This window comes from Nerophis ophidion, linkage group LG08 (assembly GCF_033978795.1).
Source record: "Nerophis ophidion isolate RoL-2023_Sa linkage group LG08, RoL_Noph_v1.0, whole genome shotgun sequence".
Taxonomy (NCBI): domain Eukaryota; kingdom Metazoa; phylum Chordata; class Actinopteri; order Syngnathiformes; family Syngnathidae; genus Nerophis; species Nerophis ophidion.
In genome coordinates, this window is record NC_084618.1 from 62,142,578 (window position 1) to 62,169,039 (window position 26,462).

Here is a 26,462-nt window from a genome sequence, read left to right on the forward strand (position 1 = left end):
AACTTGCAGTTAAATGCCTCAGCAGTACTCTGACTCACCACCCTGGGATAAGTGGGGGTGCTCAAGCTAGCAGACACAGGTCTCTCCAACAGAAGCCAGCCTTTTTTTTTTTTCTTTTTTTTTAACTGTAATTATAAAAACATGGCATTTTTATTAGAGTAAGCACGCGTTTGTGGGTGTTTTTTTGTCAGATGCAAAAATATTGTTTAATTTCTTGGAATGCAATTGAATTAAATGAATGTTTCTGCCAATATGGAGGATTATATACTGTATCCAAGATTAAATACTTCTCTAAACTGGACTTTAAGACAAAATGAATGCGATCATACAAAGTACGTTTTCATGGAGCATAGCTATTGCGGCTTCAGATACAAATGCATAAAGGTAAGATCCACTCACAATAATTGATTTATTTTGTTCAAAGCAAATGGGACCAAAAAGTATTTAATAACAACTTTATTAAATAGCTTTTGGACCCATTTATCATATCATAATATCATTATGATAACGGTTTTATGAAAGCGAACAACTCCCTTTTTTTCCTGCAACTCTAATGTGCAACCTAAATCAACAATGACTAGGGCTGCACATATGAATTTAAGTAAAAAATAAAAATAAAAAAGAAGAAAAAAAAAGTGTGTATGCTTCACCTGGTGTTTAGTTCACCGCACGTCACTGATATACATTCACTGTACAAACATACATATACACATACTTTACATAGACATTCACAGTACAAACATACACATACACATACTGTACATTTACAGTACATTCACTGTACAAATATCATATATACATACTGTACATATACATTCACAGTACAAACATACACATACACATACTCTCAATCAATCAATCAATGTTTACTTATATAGCCCTAAATCACTAGTGTCTCAAAGGGCTGCACAAACCACTACGACATCCTCGGTAGGCCCACATAAGGGCAAGGAAAACTCACACCCAGTGGGACATCGGTGACAATAATGACCCAGTGGGACGTCGGTGACAATGATGACTATGAGAACCTTGGAGAGGAGGAAAGCAATGGATGTCGAGCGGGTCTAACATGATACTGTGAAAGTTCAATCCACAATGGATCCAACACAGTCGCGAGAGTCCAGTCCAAAGCGGATCCAACACAGCAGCGAGAGTCCCGTTCACAGCGGAGCCAGCAGGAAACCATCCCAGGCGGATCAGCATCGCAGAGATGTCCCCAGCCGATACACAGGCAAGCAGTACATGGCCACCGGATCGGACCGGACCCCCTCCACAAGGGAGAGTGGGACATAGAAGAAAAAGAAAAGAAACGGCAGATCAACTGGTCTAAAAAGGGAGTCTATTTAAAGGCTAGAGTATACAAATGAGTTTTAAGGTGAGACTTAAATGCTTCTACTGAGGTGGCATCTCGAACTGTTACCGGGAGGGCATTCCAGAGTACTGGAGCCCGAACGGAAAACGCTCTATAGCCCGCAGACTTTTTTTGGGCTTTGGGAATCACTAATAAGCCGGAGTCCTTTGAACGCAGATTTCTTGCCGGGACATATGGTGCAATACAATCGGCAAGATAGGAGGGAGCTAGACCGTGTAGTATTTTATACGTAAGTAGTAAAACCTTAAAGTCACATCTTAAGTGCACAGGAAGCCAGTGCAGGTGAGCCAGTACAGGCGTAATATGATAAAACTTTCTTGTTCTTGTCAAAAGTCTAGCAGCCGCATTTTGTACCAACTGTAATCTTTTAATGCTAGACATGGGGAGACCCGAAAATAATACGTTACAGTAGTCGAGGCGAGACGTAACAAACGCATGGATAATGATCTCAGCGTCTTTAGTGGACAGAATGGAGCGTATTTTAGCGATATTACGGAGATGAAAAAAAGGCCGTTTTAGTAACGCTTTTAATGTGTGCCTCAAAGGAGAGAGTTGGGTCGAAGATAATACCCAGATTCTTTACCGTGTCACCTTGTTTAATTGTTTGGTTGTCAAATGTTAGAGTTGTATTATTAAATAGAGTTCGGTGTCTAGCAGGACCGATAATCAGCATTTCCGTTTTTTTGGCGTTGAGTTGCAAAAAGTTAGCGGACATCCATTGTTTAATTTCATTAAGACACGCCTCCAGCTGACTACAATCCGGCGTGTTGGTCAGCTTTAGGGGCATGTAGAGTTGGGTGTCATCAGCATAACAGTGAAAGCTAATACCGTATTTGCGTATGATGTCACCTAGCGGTAGCATGTAGATGCTGAAGAGTGCAGGGCCAAGGACCGAACCCTGGGGAACTCCACACGTTACCTTAACGTAGTCCGAGGTCACATTGTTATGGGAGACACACTGCATCCTATCAGTAAGATAAGAGTTAAACCAAGACAGGGCTAAGTCTGACATACCAATTCGTGTTTTGATACGTTCTAATAAAATATTATGATCGACGGTATCGAAAGTAGCGCTAAGATCGAGGAGCAGCAACATAGATGACGCATCAGAATCCATCGTTAGCAATAGATCATTAGTCATTTTTGCGAGGGCTGTCTCCGTGGAGTGATTTGCCCTGAAACCGGATTGAAAGGTTTCACATAGCTTGTTAGACGCTAAGTGTTCATTTAACTGCTCCGCAACAATTTTTTCAAGGATTTTTGAAATAAAGGGAAGGTGAGACACCGGTCGGTAGTTTACCATGAGGTCAGGATCGAGGTTAGGTCTTTTAAGAAGAGGATGAATAACCGCTTTTTTGAATGCTAGGGGAACAGTGCCCGAGGAGAGTGATAAGTTTATAATATTTAGCACTGATGGACCTAATAATACAAAAAGCTCCTTGATCAGTTTCCCAGGAAGTGGGTCAAGTAAACATGTTGTCTGTTTTATTCCATTTACACGTTGTAACAATTCCTCTAATGTTATTTCCTCAAAACGAGAGAAACTATTTTGGAGGGCAGTATCCGCCGTATATACCATCGTATCAGTGTTAATAGAACCCCGTTGTAGCTGGGACGCATTGTCTTTAATCTCCTTTCTAATGACTTCAATTTTCTTACTAAAGAATTGCATGAAGTCATCAGCTGAGTGGGTGGAGCTACTGGAAGGAGTCCATTGTTGGGTTAGCGATGCTACCGTACTAAACAAAAATTTAGGATCGTTTTTATTACGGTGGATGAGATTTGAGTAATATTTAGCTTTAGCTAAGGTAAGCATGCGTTTATAAGTTATTAAACCATCACTCCATGCTTGATGGTGCACCTCTGGTTTAGTCGTGCGCCATTTGCGTTCCAGCTTTCTACATAATAATTTCTGAGCTCTAGTTTCTTCTGTAAACCACGGGGTGTGCTTTTTTGGAGCCTTTTTTAACTTTAGCGGTGCTATGTTATCAATGGTTTTGCGCAGGGCGTCGTTAAAGTTGTTAGTGAGGTTATCAATAGAGCCCACATACTTTGGGAATGGTGCCATTACCGAGGGCAGTAGGTCAGCAAGAGTTGTCGTTGTGGCCGTATTAATGTTGCGGCTGCTATAGCAGTTATTATTATTTTTAGTTTGACGAACATGCGTCTGAACCTCGAATTTTATAAGGTAATGATACTGTACATACACATTCACTGTACAAATATCCTATATACATACTGTACATATACATTCATAGTACAAACATACATATACACATACTGTACATACATACAAGTACATGCAGTACATACATACACTCATGCATATAATCACGTTTCATCAAACATATATTAACGTTGTTGCCCCAGGGGACACTGGTTAATAGATGGCACACCCACAGAGCTTAACCGATTGTAACTATAACAATCTACAAGGTTAATACAGTTTGCTTATTTTCTTCCCCTCCATTTATCTGCTTTTTTTTGTATTTCAATTTATCATTACATAAATGTATTGTTGCATTTGAAACAATTGTACTGTTGTTAATAGAGGTAATATTTTTTTATCAATAGTGTTATTTCTATTGATATTTGTATTGGTCCATTTGTAGTGTAATAATATTCATAGTCATTTCTGTATTATTATTATTTATTTCACTAACTGGTTCTTTAAAGCAGTTAGAAGTAGCTAAAACACTGCAGACTAGGGCTGGACGTTACCCGCAAGCTAGCCATGTCTCAAAGCACCTCTCCCTGAGGGCGTTTCAGTGTTATAACTTCACCTTTATCGTTAGTTTTTAAGCCAAAATGTGTCCGTTCTCCCATTTCTGTCTACACACTGTGTCTGCTTGTAAGTACTCCGTGCTTGTGCGTTGCCGAACATGCTCCTCTACTCGTAAACCAGCAATGACAGGACGTGACGACGATGGGTTTTGTGGGGGATGTGGACCGGTTCTTTTGAGAGGCAGTATAGTACCGAATATGATTCATTAGTATCGCGGTACTATACTAATACCGGTATACCGTACTACCTAGTTTAGAATGTGGGGCGGTATAACTCGTTTGGTAGAGTGGCCGTGCCAGCAACTTGAGGGTTCCAGGTTCGATTCCCGCTTTCGCCATCCTAGTCACTGCCGTTGTGTCTTCAGGCAAGACACTTTACCCACCTGCTCCCAGTGCCACCCACACTGGTTTAAATGGAACTTAGATATTGGGTTTCACTATGTAAAGCGCTTTGAGTCACTAGAGAAAAGCGCTATATAAATATAATTCACTTCACTTCACAAACCTTCACTAAAATAAAGACTTTTGTCGAGGCTGTAACCCAATATTCATATTTGCATTGTTCCATATGGAGAAATTTGCCTCACTATACAAACTTTTTTGATTTGCGCTCCCTATTCAAGAACCAATCAAGTTTGTAAATGATAAATGGTAAATGGGTAATACTTGTATAGCGCGTTTCCAAATTTTTAAGGAACTCAAAGTGCTTTGACACTATTTCCACATTCACCCATTCACACACTGATGGCTGGAGCTGACATCCAAGGCGTTAACCAGGTCTCATCAGGAGCAAAGGTGAAGTGTCTTGCTCAAGGACACAACGGACGTGACTAGGATGGTAGAAGATGGGGATTGAACCAGGAACCCTCAGGTTCCACTGCAGTTATCTTGTTATGATATTATTGTTGCACCTAATAATGATAACGAGAATCTACATGTTATTGTATGCAAACTATTTATAGTCCTTAGAAGGTGGTACAAGACGTGTTTATCTGGATATTGTGTGGGCAGAGCTTGGCGAATACAGTCACATCGGCCAAGTGAAGTAGGAAGTGACAATTTGCAAAGCTTGTTCTTGGTCCAGGAGGAAAATAAACATCGCTTGCGGAAAATAGAAAGCGTGTGTTGCACCTGTAGATCAGACGTTGTCGTTTAAGGCTGGAGATGATTATGTAAGAATTCTATTGCCTACTCTTGCTTAGTGTGCCCACTTCCTTCAGGGAGGCAACAAATACACAAAACTTGATCCCTTTCCAGACAAGTTTTAGGCCCAAGTTGTGTGGTTGAAATATTCAAATAGGGCGGACTGGTAGACACAGCCTGCAGCAGGGCACTTGTTTACTCTTTCCAGCATGGACTATAATCACATTACTGACTCCCCCCACTAATAGCAAGACCCATCATCCCGTTTCCTCTTTGAAATGGGATTAATGAGAGCGCTGAAATGTTCTGCAGCTGTAGGTGTGATCCACACACTGCCTCCGAGGTAGAAAGAGCGTTCAAAATGTCCATAAAGGCTCCCCTTGTGTTCCACGGAGCAGCTGTGATCCGGCGTTCGCTCTTGACCGTCGCAAACACGCCTCGCTGATCTTTGGACCCACTTCCTGTCCTCTCAGGTGGCCGAAGACAAGGCCGCCGCTCCTCATGCAGATGAGCTCCAGGCACACGTCGACATCTGTGGGTTATTAAATCCAGTCCCACTCGTCTGGCTTCAAGATCTGTGAGCGATTTAATGCGGCTTGTTATATGTCAGGCGTGTTAGTATCCTCCGTCAGCATGGAATCAAATCTTCGGTCTGTAATTTCCGTTCCTGAAAAGTGCACTTGATAAAATAATGACATCCTTGCGTGTGCCGCCATTGTCAAGGAACTTCATCACCAATACGGGTACCTCGGTTTTTGTCCCAGACATTTTTCGTAAGATTCGTTTTTTTTTTTTAAATCACACACACACTAAATGTGGTGAAATTACTCTCTGCATTTCACCCATCCCCTTGTTATGTCCCTTGGGAGGTGAGGGGAGCAGTGAGCAGCAGCGGTGGCCGCGCTCGGGAATCATTTGGTGATTTAACCCCCAAACCTTTGATGTTGAGTGCCAGCAGGGAGGTAATGGGTCCCATTTTTATAGTCTTTGGTATTTTACCGTACTTACGACGACCATTCCCCATCGTTAGTTAGTGAAGTTAATTATATTTATATAGTGCTTTTCTCTAGTGACTCAAAGTGCTTTACATAGTGAAACCCGATATCTAAGTCACATTTAAACCAGTGTGGGTGGCACTGGGAGCGTGTGGGTAAAGTGTCTTGCCCAAGGACACAACGGCAGTGACTAGGATGGCGGAAGCGGGGATTGAACCTGGAACCATCATGTTGCTGGCACAGCCACTCTACCAACCGAGCTATACCGCTATACCGCCCAATTGAAATGAATTGAAACTTGATTAATAGTATAGGATAGACTTTATTCATCATAAGCCAGAGAGCCAAATCCGTCATAGGCTGCCCACAAGCTCTCAGCCAATGTCCAGTCCGCGCAGGTGTACAGGAATCCATCCGGAAAGACCGAAGTGTCCGATACATGCTCATCCAGCCAGGGCTCCGAAAAGCACGTCCATCCTGACGCACAACGCAGTGTCTTCCTCACAATCTCCACCGGTCCCTGAACTTGAACTCCGACAAGGCGGACAGCCAGCAGATCCAAAAGTTCACGAAATAGCACCGAGAAGGCCAAAGTCTTGAAAGTAGAAGTTATGAAAGTGCCACCGATAGGTGAAAAACACATGAAAACCAGAGGGAAGCATGAAGAACACAAAGGAGGACACACAAGAGCACAGAACTCCTGCAACCAGCAGCCACTACACCGGCACCATCTTGGGGAGAAAAAAATGTTTTACATAGCCTGCTTTTGAGTAAGAAAAATAAACTTTTTCAGCTTCCACTCAACTAAAAAAAAGGTGCCATGGCAAAGTCCACCTCATTTGTAATGACCCCCGATTCAAGCGCTTTTCCTTAATTTACTCAGGGTGGGCGTGTCCGCAGGCTGGTGAATACGAATAAGAGAGACGTGCGTAACTGCAAGCATGTAGAAAAACACTTTAAGCGTAAATTAGAGACCTCAGTCATGTTTTTGATGATTTGTTTCTTTAATTCAATGAATACCGTCAGCTTCTTCTTCTGGACACTCATTTTATACCTTACCATTTTTGGAAAAACAGAGCTACTTGTTAATGCTAGAGAGTCAGACACCATACAGTAGGAATAGGATTCATATGGCCCCATTCGTCACAGTTTTCCCTGACACATGAAACATGACAAATTGGGTTGTGTTACGACGTGCACCTGGGGATAGGTTGATTGGCAACACTAAATTGGCCCCAGTGTGTGAATGTAAGTGTGAATGTTGTCTGTCTATCTGTGTTGGCCCTGTGATGAGGTGGCGACTTGTCCAGGGTGTACACCGTCTTCCGCCCGAATGCAGCTGAGATAGGCTCCAGCACCCCCTACGAGCCTGAACGGGACAAGCGGTAAGAAATGGCTGGACGGATGGAAGTGCGAACTACAGAATAAAGCCCCAACTGCTTCGCTAAGTCGCCTACATTTCCACGGCACACCTCAGTCATGTTGTTGATGATTTATTTCTTTAATTCAGTGAATACCATCAGCTTCTTCTTTCGACACTCATTTTCTTCCTTACCATGTTTGGAAAAACAAATTTACTGTCTAATGCTAGCGAGTCAGACACCATACAGTAGGAAGGGGATTCATGTGGCCCCATTTGTCATAGTTTACCTGACACATGAAACGTGACAAATTGGGATGTGTTAAGACATGCACCTGGGGATAGGTTGATTGGCAACACTAAATTGGCCCTAGTGTGTGAATGTGAGTGTGAATGTTGTCTGTCTATCTGTGTTGGCCCTATGATGAGGTGGCAACTTGTCGAGGGCGAACCCCGCCTTCCGCCCGAATGCAGCTGAGATAGGCTCCAGCACCCCCTACGAGCCTGAATGGGACAAGCGGTAGAAAATGGCTGGACGGATGGAAGTGCAAACTAGAGAATAAAGCCCCAACTGCTTCGCTAAGTCGCCTACATTTCCACGGCACACCTCAGTCATGTTGTTGATGATTTATTTCTTTAATTCAGTGAATACCATCAGCTTCTTCTTTCGACACTCATTTTCTTCCTTATCATGTTTGGAAAAACAAATTTACCGGCTAATGCTAGCGAGTCAGACAACATACAGTAGGAAGGGGATTTATGTGGCCCCATTTGTCATAGTTTACCTGACACATGAAACGTGACAAATTGTGATGTGTTAAGACATGCACCTGGGGATAGGTTGATTGGCAACACTAAATTGGCCCTAGTGTGTGAATGTTGTCCGTCTGTCAGTGTTGGCCCTGCGATGAGGTGGCGGCTTGTCCAGGGTGTACCACGCCTTCCACCCGAATGCAGTTGATGTAGGCTCCGGCAATCCCAGCAACCCCGGTAGGGACAAGCGGTAGGAAATAGATGGATGGGTTGTGTTGTGTTGCATATCTTAACGTGTGTTTTGTGGAAATTCCAACTTTGACCAAAGAGTGGCGCTTTCCATTGTTTTCAGCAATATTAATAACCCCCCACCACCACCACCACCTTCCTCTCACGCGAGATCCACCTAGAAATGCGGTCATATGAATATCGTCCTTACTGTATGTTTAGGTCAAATTTTACAGAATTCCCTGCGGTATTTGCCACTCCGACTGCTGGTTTGGGAGGCTCCTAACCCACATTTTTTTTGCTCGCAATCTAAGCATAAAAGTGAGCCAAAACCTTGGGAGATTTGGGGTAAATACTTTTTGTGGTTGTATCTTGCAGTGATGTTACACTGCGCTACATCACACGAAGTTTCCAAAGTGGATTTTTTTCAAGGTTGTTTGAATCGTGATATATCAAGTCTGTATATGAGCACCAAATTGGTAAGTCGTGAGTTCAAACCCCGACCGAGTCATACCAAAGATTATAAAAATGGGATCCATTACCTCCCTGCTTGGCACTCAGCATCTAGGGTTGGATTTGGGGGTTAAATCACCAAAATGATTCCCCTCACCTCCCAGGGAGTGGAACAAGGGGATGAGTTAAATGCAGAGGGTAATTTCACCACACCTAGTGTGTGTGTGACTATCAGTGGTACTTTAATTAATATGGGAAAAAATCCATCAACCGCTACTTGTTGCTACTTGTTGCTCCACCTTGGAATTAATTGATTTACCAGGATTTCATGGACATGATGTCGCATGACATCATGGCTTTGCAGCACATCGTCAAATTGTTGCGATCTGTTGCTCAGATCTTCACATATTTGTTTTTTCATTTTCAGTCTGACCCGTTTATTTCCTGTTTTTGTCCATCACTATGGTTACACATCAGTTCACCTGCTGCTCACGCCCCGCACACCTGCTATAGATAATCACCGTCACTTTATAAGCCGTCCTCTTTTGTTTGTTCAGCCTGGGTTCATGATTCGCTTTTCACGCAACAAGTTACGCCTGCACTCTATTTCGTATGTATATTCTCGCTAAGCTTTTCACGCTAGCCATTCATTGTTCATTCCACTTCTCATGCTGAAGTTTTTGTTTTACTGTTTTATGTGCCTACGTGCCAGTTTATTTCTCATTGTTATATATCCTAGCTTTTATGCTAGCGTCCTTTGTTTGTTTTATTCTACTAGCTCTAGCATTTTTGGTATATAGCTCTTTTTGTTATATAAATAAATTGTAAATATCTTACCTTTGCTGTGTTCAATTTCGACGCATCTTCGAGGGAATCGAACCCGGCATCACAATGCCAAACAGACGTAACACAAATAAAGCTATCAATTTCCCGTTAGCAAATATGCTAACCTTGGATGAGGTTATTTTGATGTCAAAATGTTAGTGCAATATTTACGTCCCATCTTTAATAGGTATGAGGATTTTTTGTTTGTTCATTTTAAAACATGTTTTATTTTTTAAAAGAGTGCGTAAAAAATGGCAATGATATGAATTTAAATAATCATGTAATTCATCATTATTTACTTAAATATAATTATAAATATGTCAAATTGAAGAGAGTAAAGTAGAGATGAGCTGATTCGCGTATTATAATTTTTGTTGATAGTAAAGATAATACATCAATATTATCATGATTATATTATTATCATTGCATGTTCTAAGGCAGGGGTGTGGAAATTGTTTTCATCGAGGCCCACATCGCAGTCATGGCTGCGAATGTAAGAATGATAAAAGTATAATCGCCTCATTATATTATTGCACAATTGCCTATGCATTTGGTTATTTGATTTGCGTACATACTAATTTTAGATTTAGATTTAGATTTAAAGTTAAAGTACCAATGATTGTCACACACATACTAGATGTGGCGAAATTATTTTCTGCATTTGACCCATCACCCTTGATCACCCCCTGGGAGGTGAGGGGGAGCAGTTGGCAGCAGAGGTGCCGCGCCCGGGAATCATTTATGGTGATTTAACCCCCAATTCCAACCCTTAATGCTGAGTGCCAAGCAGGGAGGTAATGGGTCCCATTTTTATAGTCTTTGGTATGACTCAGCCGACCTACCAATCTCAGGCCGGACACTCTAACCACTAGACCACTGAGTAGGTAGGTTATTGGTCCCCGTTGCGGAAATTCCTTTTCACTGCTGTACATTCAAACAGCAGACATTACACATCACGAACAAAAATAACAAAAAAACATCATACATGACCAACTCATTTACAGTCTTGTCAGACAGGTCGGCCAGGCCGAATTGATGGATAACTTGCTTTGAAATCTAAAGTCAAGGTGACCAGCAGATACTTAAGTATTTATTTTTATTTTTACAAACTATAATACGGTATATAATAATTACGGGTGCTAAAGAATTAAATGTGAATGATTAATGGGTTGTACTTGTATAGCGCTTTTCTACCTTCAAGATACTCAAAGCGCTTTGACACTACTTCCACATTTACCCATTCACACACACATTCACACACTGATGGAGGGAGCTGCCATGCAAGGCGCTAACCAGCACCCATCAGGAGCAAGTGTGAAGTGTCTTGCTCAGGACACAACAGACGTGACTAGGTTTGTACTAGGTGGGGATTGAACTAAGGACCCTCGGGTTGCGCACGGCATATGAATCGTGATTCTTATTCATCGCGATTGTAAATTGATTAATAATTTTCAAAAATCTTTTTTTTTTTTTAACCAAATATTTAAAGAATTTTTTTTTTACTTACTTGGTGCGTGTGTATGTCAGCAACCAAAAACAGGTTTATACCAAATAATACATTCCAAAAATGGTAAATGGGTTATACTAGTGATTTAGGGCTATATAAGTAAACATTGATTGATTGATTGACTTGTGCGCTGCGATGAGGTGGCGACTTGTCCAGGGTGTACACCTCCTTCTGCCTGATTGTAGCTGAAATAGGCACCAGCGCCCCCCGCGACCTCAAAAGGGAGTAAACGGTAGGAAATGGATGGATGGATGGATGGATGGGTTATACTTGTATAGCGCTTTTCTACCTTCAAGGTACTCAAAGCTCTTTGACACTATTTCCACATTCACCCATTCACACATACATTCACACACACTGATGGAGGGAGCTGCCATGCAAGGCGCTAACCACGACCCATCAGGAGCAAGGGTGAAGTGTCTTGCTCAAGGACACAACGGGCGTGACTAGTTTGGTAGAAGGTGGGGATCGAACCAGGAACCCTCAGGTTGCTGGCACAGCCACTCTCCCAACTGCGCCACACCTCCCCCCGACTTTTTGTAAGCAGATATTAACAGTAAATGAACCAGTTTGAATCGAGAATTGTGTTGAATCGAATATGAATTATGAAGCAAATCCTTACCCCAAGAATCGGAATCGAATGGCAAGGTGCCCAAAGATTCACACTAATATCATTTGAATATTTTTTGCATGAGCAGATAATATCAAAGTTTAAAAAATATGAAATTTCCTGTATTACATACATTTTTTTTTCTAAATGGGAACAATGAAAACATTTACAAACCCCGTTTCCATATGATTTGGGAAATTGTGTTAGATGTAAATATAAACGGACTACAATGATTTGCAAATAATTTTCAACCCATATTCAGTTGAATATACTACAAACACAAGATATTTGATGTTCAAACTCATAAACTTTGTTTTTTTTTGCAAATAATAATTAACTTCATGGCAGCAACACGTGCCAAAGTAGTTGGGAAAGGGCATGTTCACCACTGTGTTACATCACCTTCTTTTTAAACAACAGTCCGTCAACGTTTGGGAACTGAGGAAACTAATTGTTGAAGCTTTAAGAGTGGAATTTTTTCCCATTTTTGTTTTATGTATAGCTTCAGTCATTCAACAGTCTGGGGTTTTCGCTGTAGTATTTTACGTTTCATATTGCGGCACTCATTATCGATGGGAGACAGGTCTGGACGGCAGGCGGGCCAGGAAAATACCCACACTCTTTTACTACGAAACCACGCCGTTGTAACACGTGCTGAATGTGGCTTGGCATTGTCTTGCTGAAATAAGCAGGGGCGTTCATGAAAAAGACGGCGTTTAGATAGCAGCATATGTTGTTCCAAATCCTATATGTACCTTTCAGCATTAATGGTGCCTTTACAGATGTGTAAGTTACCCATGCCATGGGCACTAATACACCCCCATATCATCACAGATTCTGGCTTTTGAACTTGCGTCGATAACAGTCTGGATGGTTCGCTTCCCCTTTGGTCCGGATGACAGGATGTCAAATATTTCCAAAAACAATTTTGAAATGTGGATTCATCAGACCACAGAACACTTTTCCACTTTGCATCATTCCATCTTACATGATCTCAGGCCCAGAGAAGCCGGCAGCGTTTCTGGATGTTGTTGATAAATGGGTTTAACTTTGCATAGTAGAGCTTTAACTTGCACTTACAGATGTAGCAACCAACTGTATTTAGTGACAGTGGTTTTCTGAAGTGTTCCTGAGCCCATGTGGTAATATCATTTAGAGATTGATGTCGGTTTTTGATACAGTGCCGTCTGAGGGATCGAAGGTCACGGTCATTCATTGTTGGTTTCCGGCTATGCCGCTTACGTGGAGTGATTTCTCCAGATTCTCTGAACCTTTTGATGACATTATGGACCGTAGATGTTGAAATCCCTAAATTTCTTGCAATTGCACTTTGAGAAACGTTGTTCTTAAACTGTTTGACTATTTGCTCATGCAGTTTTGGACAAAGGCGTGTACCTCGCCCCATCCTTTCTTGTGAAAGACTGAGCATTTTTTGGGAAGCTGTTTTTATACCCAATCATGGCACCCACCTGTTCCCAATTAGCCTGCACACCTGTGCGATGTTCCAAAAGTGTTTGATGAGCATTCCTCAACTTTATCAGTATTTATTGCCACCTTTCCCAACTTCTTTGTCACGTGTTGCTGGCATCAAATTCTAAAGTTATTGATTATTTGCAACAAAAAAAAAATGTTTATCAGGTTGAACATCAAATATGTTGTCTTTGTAGCATATTCAACTGAATATGGGTTGAAAATGATTTGCAAATCATTGTATTCTGTTTATATTTACATCTAACACAATTTCCCAACTCATATGGAAATGGGGTTTCTAGTAAGAAAGATGAAGTATCCACATTACTCCAAGGGTTTCGCGGGCCACAATAAATGACGTGTCTGGCCCGGATCTGGACCCCGGGCCTTAAGTTCGACACCTCTGTCCTAGGAGTTAAGTCTCCCCCTGTCTTTAATAATTAATGACACCTGTGTTTCTAACTTGAAAACACCTCAGTTATGTGGAGTGAGATGCAAAAGTGAAACTTGCACATAACTTCCTCCTATGCACGGATATATTTTATTTTGTTTTACATTTCTACAATCACCTCATGCTTGTTCCAAAATGTTGGCTGCTTGAAGGTGAACAGGTTCAACAGGTACCATATTGCATTTTGCATTTCTCCGACGTTCCTAATTTTGATTCATGCAACCTTATTATTGAACTTTCACGGCTATATTTATTTTATATTAAAGGCACTGTTTGCAACATTTTCACAGATGCCAAGAGGGCACTAACTTTACAATGTATTTTAGGCAGTATATCCCGCCCTCTCACAGGCGTCTAGGACATAATACTGCGTAACACGCGCCTTAGCTTTGGGTGTTGCCGGCTAATAACAGTGATTTCGATAGTTAGCCTTAGCTGTCATTGAATGTATAATCTATCACTGCAAATTGTTGGTTGCTTTTCTTGGGCTGATTTTTGTATGTGCGTACGTGTTGACAAAGCAGGGTGAGTAATCACCCAAAACACCAATCATTTTATTCGGGCCTAATGAAAATGGCAATTAAGCGTCAGCCAACCTACAAAAAACTGCTGCAAAATCGAAATTCTAATAACAGTAATGAAATAAATATTACAATACAATGAAATAAATAAATACATTTTAAGGAGTGTTTGATCATATGTGGACCCTGAGCTGGGTAAGAGATACCATGTCAGATAAATAATGTGGAAAATAATTAATCATTGTTGTTAAATATTATTAAAAAGTTTTTTTTTAATGTCAGTAATAATAAAATATCTTTCGGAATTTTTATTTTGCATAAACCAAGTAATTGTGGAAGTTAATTATGTCTGGGATGTCGAACACATTTTAGATGGGGGGCCACATGGAGAAAAATCTACTCCCAAGAGGGCCGGACTAGTAAAACCACGGCACGATAACTTAAAAATAAAGACAACTTCAGATTGTTTTCTTTGTTTAAAAATAGGACAGGCACATTCTGAAAATTTACAAATCATGATGTTGTTGGGGTTTTTTTACACTTACATGTTGCGGTTAATAGTATTATACTTTATTAGTCGTTATTTATACTTTCTGAATAAATTATGTGATAATGTTCATCTAATGTTTAATCTATCAAGACAAAAAGATAGTAACAAAATCAAATTACAGAATGTTATTTATGTAGTTTGCTCATTTTCCTCTACTGGTGCACAACATTATGTGGTTTATTTTTTTTCATTTGTAGCATCATCTCCAAAGAGACAAAGATTTGCTATTGGGACATCCAGTGGACACATTTAGAACAGCAGTTTATTTCATTCAAAAACTATGGCTCATTTTTATACTTAAAGGGTAACATTATCACCAGACCTATGTAAGCGTCAATATATACCTTGATGTTGCAGAAAAAAGACCATATATATTTTTTTAACCGATTTCCGAACTCTAAAAGGGTGAATTTGATGATTTAAACGCCTTTCAATTGTTCGCTGTCGGAGCGATGACCTTTCACCCGTGACGTTACAATGGGAAGTAATCCGCCATTTTCTCATACACATAACACACACAAGTCAAATCAGCTCTGCTATTTTACGTTTTTTCGACTGTTTTCCGTACCTTGGAGACATCATGCCTCGTCGGTGTGTTGTCGGAGGGTGTAACAAAGCGATCAGGGATGGATTCAAGTTGACTTACGTGGAGTGTGCATCGATTAACACGGCATGCTAATCGATGCTAACATGCTATTTGGGCTAGCTGTATGTACATCTTGCATCGTTATGCCTCATTTGTAGCTATATTTGCATCCAGCCTTTCCCTCCACCCACATTTAATGCCAAACAAACACATACCAATCGATGGATTCAAGTTGCACCAGTGTCAAAAGATGCGAAAGTCCCTCGTTTGTTCTGCACATTTTACCGATGATAGCGATGCTACGATAGAGATGTGTGGATATCCTGCGACACTCAAAGCAGATGCATTTCCAACGATAAAGTCAACGAAATCACAAAGGTGAGTTTTGTTGATGTTAATGACTTATGTGCTAATCAGACATATTTGGTCACGGCATGACTGCCAGCTAATCGATGCTAACATGCTATTTTGGCTAGCTGTATGTACATTTGTAGCTATATTTGCATCCAGCCTTTCCCCCCACCCACATCTAATGCCAAACAAACACTTACCAATCGACGGATTTAAGTTGCTCCAGTGGTCAAAAGATGCAATCGTTGGTTAGAAGGCGATCGCCGAAATAGCTTCAATAGCTATTCGCTCAATAGCTTCAGTTTTATTCTTTGATTTTGTTTTCGCTATCTGCCTCCATACCCCAACCATCTGTTTCAATACATGCGTAATCTGTTGAATCGCTTAAACCGCTGAAATCCGAGTCTGAATCCGAGCTAATGTCGCTATATCTTGCTGTTCTATACGCCATGTTTGTTTGTATTGGCCTCACTATGTGACGTCACAGGAAAATGGACGGGTGGATTTACAGATAGCGAAAATCATGCACTTTAAAGCCTTTTTTCAGGATATTCCATGATGGGTAAAATTTTGAAAAAAACTTCGAAAAATAAAATAAGCCACTGGGAACTGATTTTTATTGGTTTTAACCCTTCTGAAATTGTGATAATGTTCCCCTTTAAACTCATCCCGCAAGAGGTAAAAAAAACGGTTCGCGGGCCGTACTTTTGACACCCCTGGGTTATATGGGAAATGGGTTATACCTGTGTAGCGCTCTTCTACCTTCAAGGTACTACTCAAAGCGCTTTGACACTATTTCCACATTCACCCATTCACACACACACATTCACACACCGATGGTGGGTGCTGCCATGCAAGGCCCTAACCACGACCCATCAGGAGCAAGGGTGAAGTGTGTTGCTCAGGACACAACAGAGACAAGGATGGCTGTGAAAAATGTAAATGTGATCAAGTTGTAAACAGCCTCTTTATTTACTTTTATTAATTTTTTTCAAACTTCACAAAAGTCCTTGATATAGTTAGAAATTTAAGTAAAAAAAAGAAATTCTGCCGCTGCTAATGTGTGTGTCCTCCTGTCCAACTCTTTAATGTTATGTTGCTGTTTGTGATATGTGGCATATACAGTCGTGGTCAAGGACATAATGTCATGGCTGTCTTCGGTTTCCAATCAGTTCTACAACTCTTATTTTTTTGTGAGAGAGGGATTTCCCCTCCAAACATATTGCTGGGTATTGTGGCCAAACAGCTGAATTTTTGTTTCATCTGACCACAGAACTTTCCTCCAGAAGGTCTTATCTTTGGCCATGTGATGTCAGATGAAACAAAAATTGAACTGTTTGGCCACAATAACCAGCAATATGTTTGGAGGAGAAAAAGTGATGCCTTTAATCCCAGGAACACTATACCTATCGTCAAGCATGGTGGTGGTAGTATTATGCCCATTGGCCTGTTTTGCTGCTAATGGAACTGGTGCTTTACAGACTTGGGACAGTGAAAAAGGATTACCTCCAAATTCTTCAAGACAACCTAAAATCATCAACCCGGAGGTTGGGTCTTGGGCGCAATTGTGTGTCCCAACAGGACAATGACCCCAAAAACACATAAAAAGTGGTAAAGAAATGGCTAAATCAGGCTAGAATTAAGGTTTTGGAATGGCCTCCCCAAAGTCCTGACTTAAATGTGTGTGAGGTGAAGTGCAGTTAATTATATTTATACAGCTCTTTTCTCTAGTGACTCAAAGCGCTTTATATAGTGAAAACCAATATCTAAGTTACATTTTTAAACCAGTGTGGGGGGCACTGGGAGCAGGTGGGTAAAGTGTCTTGCCCAAGGACACAACAACAGTGACTAGGATGGCAGAAGCAGGGATTGAACCTGCAACCCTCAAGTTGCTGGCACGGCCACTCTACCAACCGAGCTATACCGGACAATGCTGAAGAAACAAGTCCATGTCATAAAACCAACAAATTTTGCTGAACTGCACCAATTTTGTCAAGAAGAGTGGTCAAAAATTCAACCAGAAGCTTGCCAGAAGTTTGTGGATGGCTACCAAATGCGCCTTATTGCAGTGAAACTTGCCAAAAGACAAGTAACCTAATGTTAACATTGCTGAATGTATACTTTTGACCCAGCAGATTTGGTCATATTTTCAGTAGACCCATAATAAATTCATAAAAGAACCAAACTTCATGAATGTTTTTTTGTGACCAACAAGTGTGTGCTCCAATCACTCTATCACAAAAAAATTTGAGTTGGAGAAATTATTGGAACCTCAAGACAGCATTATGAACATTATGAACATTATGTTCTTTTTTTTTTTTCTTTTTTTTTTTTTTTATTATATTAAATCAACACAAAAACACACAAAATACACTTTCCATCAATGCATCAACCCCCCAAAGAAAACCCCTCCCTCCCCCATTCACACCCAGCCACACCCACTCACACAAAAAAGGGTTGTTTCTTTCTGCTACCAAAATGCTGGTTCCCACAACATATATAACACAGTCTGCAAGGGACATAGTCCCTGAAACACACATGATTGTGTGTGTCGCCGGTCCACTAACACTATCATTAATTACTATTTTTTATGTAATTCTTTTATATGATTTTACTTTCTTTTTGATCCAAAAAAAATGTCATTGTTTTCCTTTTTTTTAATCTCATTTTATTTTATTAAAAAAATAAATAAAAAATAACCTTATCTTCATCAGACCAGGTTGTTAATGGAATTAGACTTGTCTAAAAGGTTTTTAAAACCAGGTCCAGTCCAGACAATGTCAAAGTGGGCCTCAGCAACACACACCCTCATCCATGTACAACAACAAAAATTAGGGAAACAACAGATTGCATATAAGTTATAAACAAAATTACATTTTCATAAAAAGCATTTGTGTATAGTCCATATTATGTCCAAGTCAGATTCAACACACACCTTCATTTTGTACACTCAAAAAAAAGGGAACACAACAACAGATAGCATATACAGTATGTTGCTGTTGTTGCATATCTATAAACATTATTACATTTTCATAATAAGCCTTTAAGGATTTCCCATCTTTTTTCATGTTTTTTGGCATCATTATCGTTGTCAATCATGTATCTTTCTAAAGTTAAAAAATACTGAATAAATGTTTTAAAGAAAGTAATACTAAGTGAATATCTATTTTTGGCCTTAAAAATTAACCTTTTACCAAGTACTATAATTAAATTGACTAAGTCATGCTTGTCAATAAACTCTCCTAAAATAACAGAAACTATATCAAGCTTCATAAACAAACCAATCCTTGAACACGTTTTTTCAACTTCCACCCAAAAGGAAGACACAATATGACAATACCAAAACAAATGCAGGGTGGATTCAGATTCCTGACAGCAAAAGCGGCAATCATCTGACTCAGTCATATTCCATAGTTTTAACATTTTCCCCGTTGGTAAGAAGTTATAAATAATTTTTATTTGAAAATAACGGTTTTGCACATCGATAGTAGTTTTGTAGATTAGTTTGAATATGGCATCCCACGGCAACGGGCAGTCAAAAAAGTCCTCCCATTTTCCATATGTGTTATATGGGACAGCCTTCAAAGATTTCTTTATTAAATAAAAATTATATATTTTTTTATTAATTTTAGTTCCTTTTTGCCAACTAGAATTTCTTATTAGAGGTTTACAAACTAGTAATTTAGTAGTTCCATAATTAATTATTTGTTTCCATCTTTTCCTAATTACTCCAGTTAGTTGATTAAAAGAAAAGCTTGAACAAGCATCTCCATACATAATTCTAAATTCATCATACTTCATAATTTTACCATTCTCATTGATCATATCATTGACAAAAATTATTCCTCTTTCAAACATATTTTTCCAAAAGAAAGGCTTTCCATCTATTAAAATATTAGAGTTCATCCATATTATCTGCTGCAAAATATCATCTCTTTTTTTTCGCACATGAAATTGAAAACACCACCATGAGTGGATTGTTTCCTTTATGAACCCCTCCATGTTTCCCAGCAGACTCTCTACATAAGAATAATGGGAGGGGATCACTTGTAAAAAAGGATACAATTTTCTTTGATACATTACATGTTTTCTGTCCAACAGGACACTTGTGTACCACTCAGTATTTAAGTACATCTTTGGAACAATTGATGCTTTTAAAGAGAGACACATAGCTTCGAGGTTGAGAAGTTTTAGGCCCCCATATTCATACTCATTGTACAAAACCTTTCTTTTAATCTTTTCTGGTTTGCCGTCCCAGACAAAATCAAAGACCCTCCGTTCATAAACCTTAAAGAAGTTTTGTGGTGGAGCTGGTAATGACAAAAACAAAAAAATTAACTGAGGAATAATTAACGAGTTGACAATAGATATTTTACCATATAAGGTTAAGGATTTCCCTTTCCATAGTTGCATAATTCATAAAAGAACCAAACTTCATTAATGTTTTTTTGTGACCAACAAGTGTGTGCTCCAATCACTCTATCACAAAAAAATTTGAGTTGGAGAAATTATTGGAACCTCAAGACAGCATTATGAACATTATGAACATTATGTTCTTTACAAGTGTATGTAAACTTTTGACCACGACCGTATTATGTTGGACAAGTGCAGAATTACAGTATTTATGTAAAAAGTAGGTTTCACGGTGGCAGAGGGGTTAGTGCGTCTGCCTCACAATACGAAGGTCCTGCAGGCCTGGGTTCAATCCCAGGCTCGGGATCTTTCTGTGTGGGGTTTGCATGTTCTCCCCGTGACTGCGTGGGTTCCCTCCGGGTACTCCGGCTTCCTCCCACTTCCAAAGACATGCACCTGGGGATAGGTTGATTGGCAACACGAAATTGGCCCTAGTGTGTGAATGTGAGTGTGAATGTTGTCTGTCTATCTGTGTTGGCCCTGCGATGAGGTGGCGACTTGTCCAGGGTGTACAGCGCCTTCCGCCCGATTGTAGCTGAGATAGGCGCCCGTGACCCCAAAAAGGGAATAAGCGGTAGAAAATGGATGGATGGATGTAAAAAGTAGATACAAATAGTGCTTCTTGGGAACGTCAGAGAGAGGTGTGGACAAACGAAGCTCATTTGCATTAAAGCTACAGACACACAAAGCAGTGGGGTCTTGCTAAAAGTTCTTGATTTCAATACACTATTTTGTCACCTCCGCTTATTATAATGGTTTAAAAATATGGGACCAAAATAAATGTTGATGTTTTTTTTTTTTTTTTTTTTTTTTAATAAAAGAAGTTAAAAACCTAAAAACGGGGACATTACTGATGACCCTGCACACTTTCATGTGCAACAAATGTGTTTTAATATTCAGCAAGAACATCAGTGTATCTAAAGTGGGTCAGGGGATCAGAGTCAGCAGCTTTACACTGTTTACCCTTTTTATAGAGCAGCCGTTTCTCTCTCTGTGTGCGCTGTTCCTGAAAATAAAAATGGGAAAAATGGCAGAGGCGGAGTGGAGGTGCGTAAACAGATTTCCCAGCTTGCCTCTTTTGCTGATGGTTAACTTCCTCTCATTGAACATTTGACATGACACATTATGAAAAAACACCTCTAAATTACAGACATTAGAGTAAATCAGTCAGACGGAGGGGGTTTGTTCTAAGGCAGTTGTGTTTAACCGCATTAGTGTGAGCTTTGTCTGTCTGTCAGCTGCTTTTTATGTGGACTGAATGAAAATAAATCACTGCTCCTGACAGCTTGGGTGTCTACACCAGCAAATAGGACAACAAAACTACACAAATCACCTGCCTAAAGTATACCCTGGCCCTGATGTGTCCTGATGTGTTATCCATCATTTTTTTCTGCATACCTCAAAAAAATAAACACTGCGGAAATGGGAAAACCAAGGTTAGTGACCACAGATGAGGCCATATGAGGTAAAAAAAAAAAAGAATATTAAAAAGCAAAAATTACCGGCAATTTAATTAATCAGGTTTCATTAGTAGCAGCAATTAGACCGCAGCGCATCTGACTACTATAAACACCAATTATAATCAGCAGCGTAGTGATGTCATTTTTAAGCGGTGATATTTCACAGCAATAAGACGCCCGGGGAACACAAGGCACCTCCACCATGATTATCCAGCAGCTTCAAGTTCCAACATGGAGGTTTGATGTGTGTGAGTGTGTGTGTGTGTGTGTGTGTGTGTGTGTGTGTGTGTGTGTGTGTGTGTGTGTGTGTGTGCGTGTGTGTGTGTGTGTGTGTGCGTGCGTGCGTGTGTGTGTGTGTGTGTGCAATTTGTTGGGGAATCCAATGAGAGCAAAGCATCCCTCCCCTTTTGAGCCGCATGCTTTGATGTCAATGGTAAGGGGGTTGGGGGGTTCATATAAGAGCTGGGGAAATTGGGTCTGCAAGGGGGGTGGCGGTGGTGGTGGTGGAGGGGCGGGGAGGGCTCGGCTAATGAAGCAACTGTCGGAAGCGACGTTTCAACCTCCACATCAAGGCAAACCAACTCAATGTAATACATTACAGCACAGGGGTCAAACTCAAGGCCCGGGGGCCAGTTCTGGCCCGCCGCATCATTCTATGTGGCCCGTGAAAGCCAGGAAAAAATGGGTTTCATTAAAATACTTATTTTAATTCTTTTTTTTTAACTAAATGCACTCGTTCTTTCAATTTTGAAAGAAAAAAATGCGTATTATAAACTTGAATATTATCTGAGCATGCCAATTATATTATTATACACTGTATTGCAAAACTATTTTTGAGATAAAAACACATAAATATCTGCTTGTCACCTTTACTTGTGATTTTAAAGCAAGTTATACATAAAAAAAATCTAATAATCAAATGCCTTTTGATTAATCATGATTTATTACAGATTATTACCTGCATGCATAATGTAAATTAATATTAAAAAGTGGCCCTCTGAAAGCAGCCATTACTGCGATTGATTCATTGTTTGATTGAAACTTCTATAAGTAGATTGCACAGTACAGTACATATTCCGTACACTTGACCACTAAATGGTAACACCCCAAAAAGTTTTTCAAATTGTTTAAGTCGGGATCCACGTTAATCAATTCATGGTATAATGCGATGTGGCCCTCAGTGAAAATGAGTTTGACACCCCTGCATTACAGCATTTTAAAAGTTGTCAATAAAAACCTTTAAACATACTCTAAAAACTGCTGTAAAAATATGATCATAAAAGAGATTCTAATAAAATAATAAAATAATTAAAGTGATGAATAGGAAATGAAAAAATATATATTTCAAGAAGTACTTGATTATTTGGAGACCCCTAAGATCAGACAGATATTTAGTGTCAGATAAATAATGTAGAAAGTACATTTTATTTATTTAAAAAAAAAAGGAGTTTAAAAATGTTAACCTCACCAACATTACTGCAAAAAATATTATTTTAAAGAGTCAATGATAAAATATTTGTCAGAAAATACATTTGCTTATTTGAGGTGTGTCAAGATACAGTGTCAGATATATGATGTACAATTTTTTTTTTTACATGATTGTAAAGGATGAAAATATGATATCAAAAAATATTTTTCAAATGTTAGATTTCCCAAAATTACTGTGAAATATAACTTTTTAAAAAGTAAATATAAAAAATATTTAGGAAAAAATAAATTTGCGTATTTTAGTTCCATAGGTGTTTAACTGGGGCAGATGTACAGTGTCAGATAAATAATGTATATAAAAAAATATTTAAAAAATTTTGGGGGGGAAATTTTAGCTTTTTTTAAGGAATGATTAAAAAAAAACATTTTCCGTAATATACAATTGCCTATTTTAGGCCCTGAAGTCGGTGAAGATACAGTGTCAGATAAATGACATGTCAAAAAATGTTGCCCCTGAACAGATGTAAATATTTATTAAAAGTAATACTTCATTATATTTAAGATGAGTCATTCTTTAAAAAAATGTTGAAAATATGCATACCAAAATACTTACATATTGCTTTTATTTTTACTCTTTACTTGACATTATGCCACTCTACTCAGTTTTGAACAAAGAAAAACAAACTAAAAATGAAAATAAAATGCATTTCAAAAAGTATTTGCTTAAAATGTATTACTAATAATATTATTATTTATTTTTTTCATTTATATATTTTTTTATCATTATCATTTTTAGTCCCTAAGATGAGACGATGATTTTTGTGATTTAATTAAAAATACTCTGAAATTTAAATTTTTACAATTTCATTCCTTCTCTAGCAAATTTTACCTATATTATGTTTTAAATTCAAATTGTGTTACATTCAAAATTAAATAAATAAATACATTGAAAATAGAAAGAGTGATTAGCCCAAAATATCCTTAGGTCCTTAGATCAAATTGTGGGCTGGGGGTCATTTGTGGCATGCAGCACATATGTAGAAATACTATTACAAAAAAAAAAACTTTAAAAAAATGGAGAAAAAAGGGTAGACAGCTTTAATTTAACAAGAAAAAGCTGAAATGCTATAGCTTGCAACACAAAGGTATAAACCATATTGTACTGATTTTGAAAATGGAGAAAATTAAAGAGCCCTGCTTGGATTTGTCAGTTTTCTGTTCTCAGTGGAAAAACAATTAGACACCCTTGTTTTAGGCGTTAAATTAGGCAGTGAAAAAAATTAGGCAGTGAGAAAATTGCTGATTATTATTGTACACCCCGGCCGTCTGTGATTTTGATTGACATGGCTCATTATTATTTTAGATTAAACAGCTGTTTCCTCCCAGATGGTGACATGTTGGCGAACAACCTGTTATTTTTATATGGCACAGACATATTTCTCTATCTACACGCGCTTGCACTATTTCAATGAAAAAGTGTAAGAATAAAATGCATATAATCAAGCCATATAAGACTGTGATTTTCTTTTTTTTAAATGCTTTTAGAACCATTGTTAAGAAGTTTTAATGGACTCTCATCAGAATTAGAGTGTTTTAATAACATGTAAGGCAATACTCTCTTATGTGGGTAAAAATCAACTCGTAAAAAAGAGTGATTTGTAATAATAATATTTATTTAGTAACGAGTCCATTTTTGCTGTTTATTTAACTATGAAACGCTTGTAGAGCACAAATCAAAGTATCGTGCAAAACAGGACAAAACAACATGAATGATTGTTTTCACGTGCAATTAATATTTAGCCTTCAAACACATAAGGACTACCTTAACTTAATCTATGAGGATCCTTTCTGAGGATTTGCTCTCACCTGCCGGCGACCTGTCTCTCTCCTCCATGGTCCTGCATTCTCCCCACACCGCTGGTCCTCCGAAGTCTGCTCGAACCTGAAGCACACAGGTATCGACTGGAAGGATATAACAATGTAAAAAAAAAACTAAAAAGGTCTAAAAATCCCACGCAGGTCCTTGAAAAAGCCCCAAGCCTTGCATGATGGACAGCTGGCGGAGTGGAGTGATGGTATGCAGAAGATGCCTCAGTCGCCTCCCATCCTGTTGTTCCTTGAGATGCTTTGTGCTTGAACTGGAGGCGGATGCAGAGAAAGCATCATGCTGGGTGCTGAGGTGTGCAAGCTTGGATCATCTCCCCTCTGCTAGGTTTGGCTTTCGCTCCTCCAGTTGTCCTGTACGACCCACTTCAATACCCCCACACAAACATACTCACACACACTCACACACAGTCCGACCCAGTCATTCACAAACACAGAGAAGCCTGCAGAATCTGTATAAGACGCATAAATTCCACTCCCACTCAGCTGTGAGTCTGAGTGTGTATGTCCAGGGGATGAGAGGGGGGTGTGAGGCTCAAATGTGGCCGAGAAGGAGGGGGTGGTGGTTTGGGGCTCAGATGTTGCTCCTGTGCTGGTCCCACCACTACTCAGCCTCTTCATTGTTCACGGTCTGCACCACTCTCATACCCAGGGTCCTAGTGCCTGCAACCCCCTTTTCATTCCACCACCACAACTCTTATAATAGGGATCACAATCAGAATCAGAAATACTTTATTAATCGCCAAGGGGAAATAAAAATGTTCAGCACAATTCAATTCAAGATCAGACAAACATTACATGGAGACAGAACAGGATCGCTGACGGGTCTGCCAACTTCCGGCGCCCCTTACAAAAAAGGGGAGATACAGGTAAACAATGGAAGGTGGGGGGGAATCGGTCTAAGGTTTGGCCCCTGGAGAGGTGGTCCAGACTGAGGCCAAGGGAAAAAACAACTCCTAGCCATAGCACACATCACTCTTACATTTGTGTAAGAGGGAAACATTAAACATGAAAAAACAAAAAGGACATTGAAGACATTAAAAGAGCAGAGCTGTTGCAACCATACACTTCTACATACAGCTATGACTAAAAAGTAAAAGAAACATATACACTGTGGTGGCCTCTGTGGTGTTCCATGCCATCGTCTGCTGTGGTGGAGGGAACATTGCCAGGAGCAGACCCAACAAAGCAACTAAGATATCGCTGTTGGCCAGTGGATGGGCAATACTAAAAGTGTTGGTGTAAATTGGATACCAAAATGCAGACACCAATACGTTTTACAGTAACCCCTGTCACGCCAAGAAAATCATGTTTTGTT

At 39.5% G+C, this 26,462-nt stretch overlaps 1 protein-coding gene across 1 annotated transcript in view; it reads right to left on the reverse strand.

Annotated features, from left to right (window-relative positions):
- Positions 1-25,719, reverse strand: part of sbk1 (SH3 domain binding kinase 1) — a 43,833-nt gene extending 18,114 nt beyond the window's left edge. The window contains exon 1 of the mRNA XM_061909272.1: positions 25,127-25,719. Within this exon, the coding sequence (XP_061765256.1) occupies positions 25,127-25,164 (38 nt within the window). The 5' untranslated portion in view covers positions 25,165-25,719. The remainder of the gene's footprint in view (positions 1-25,126) is intronic.
- Positions 25,720-26,462: the final 743 nt, after the last annotated feature.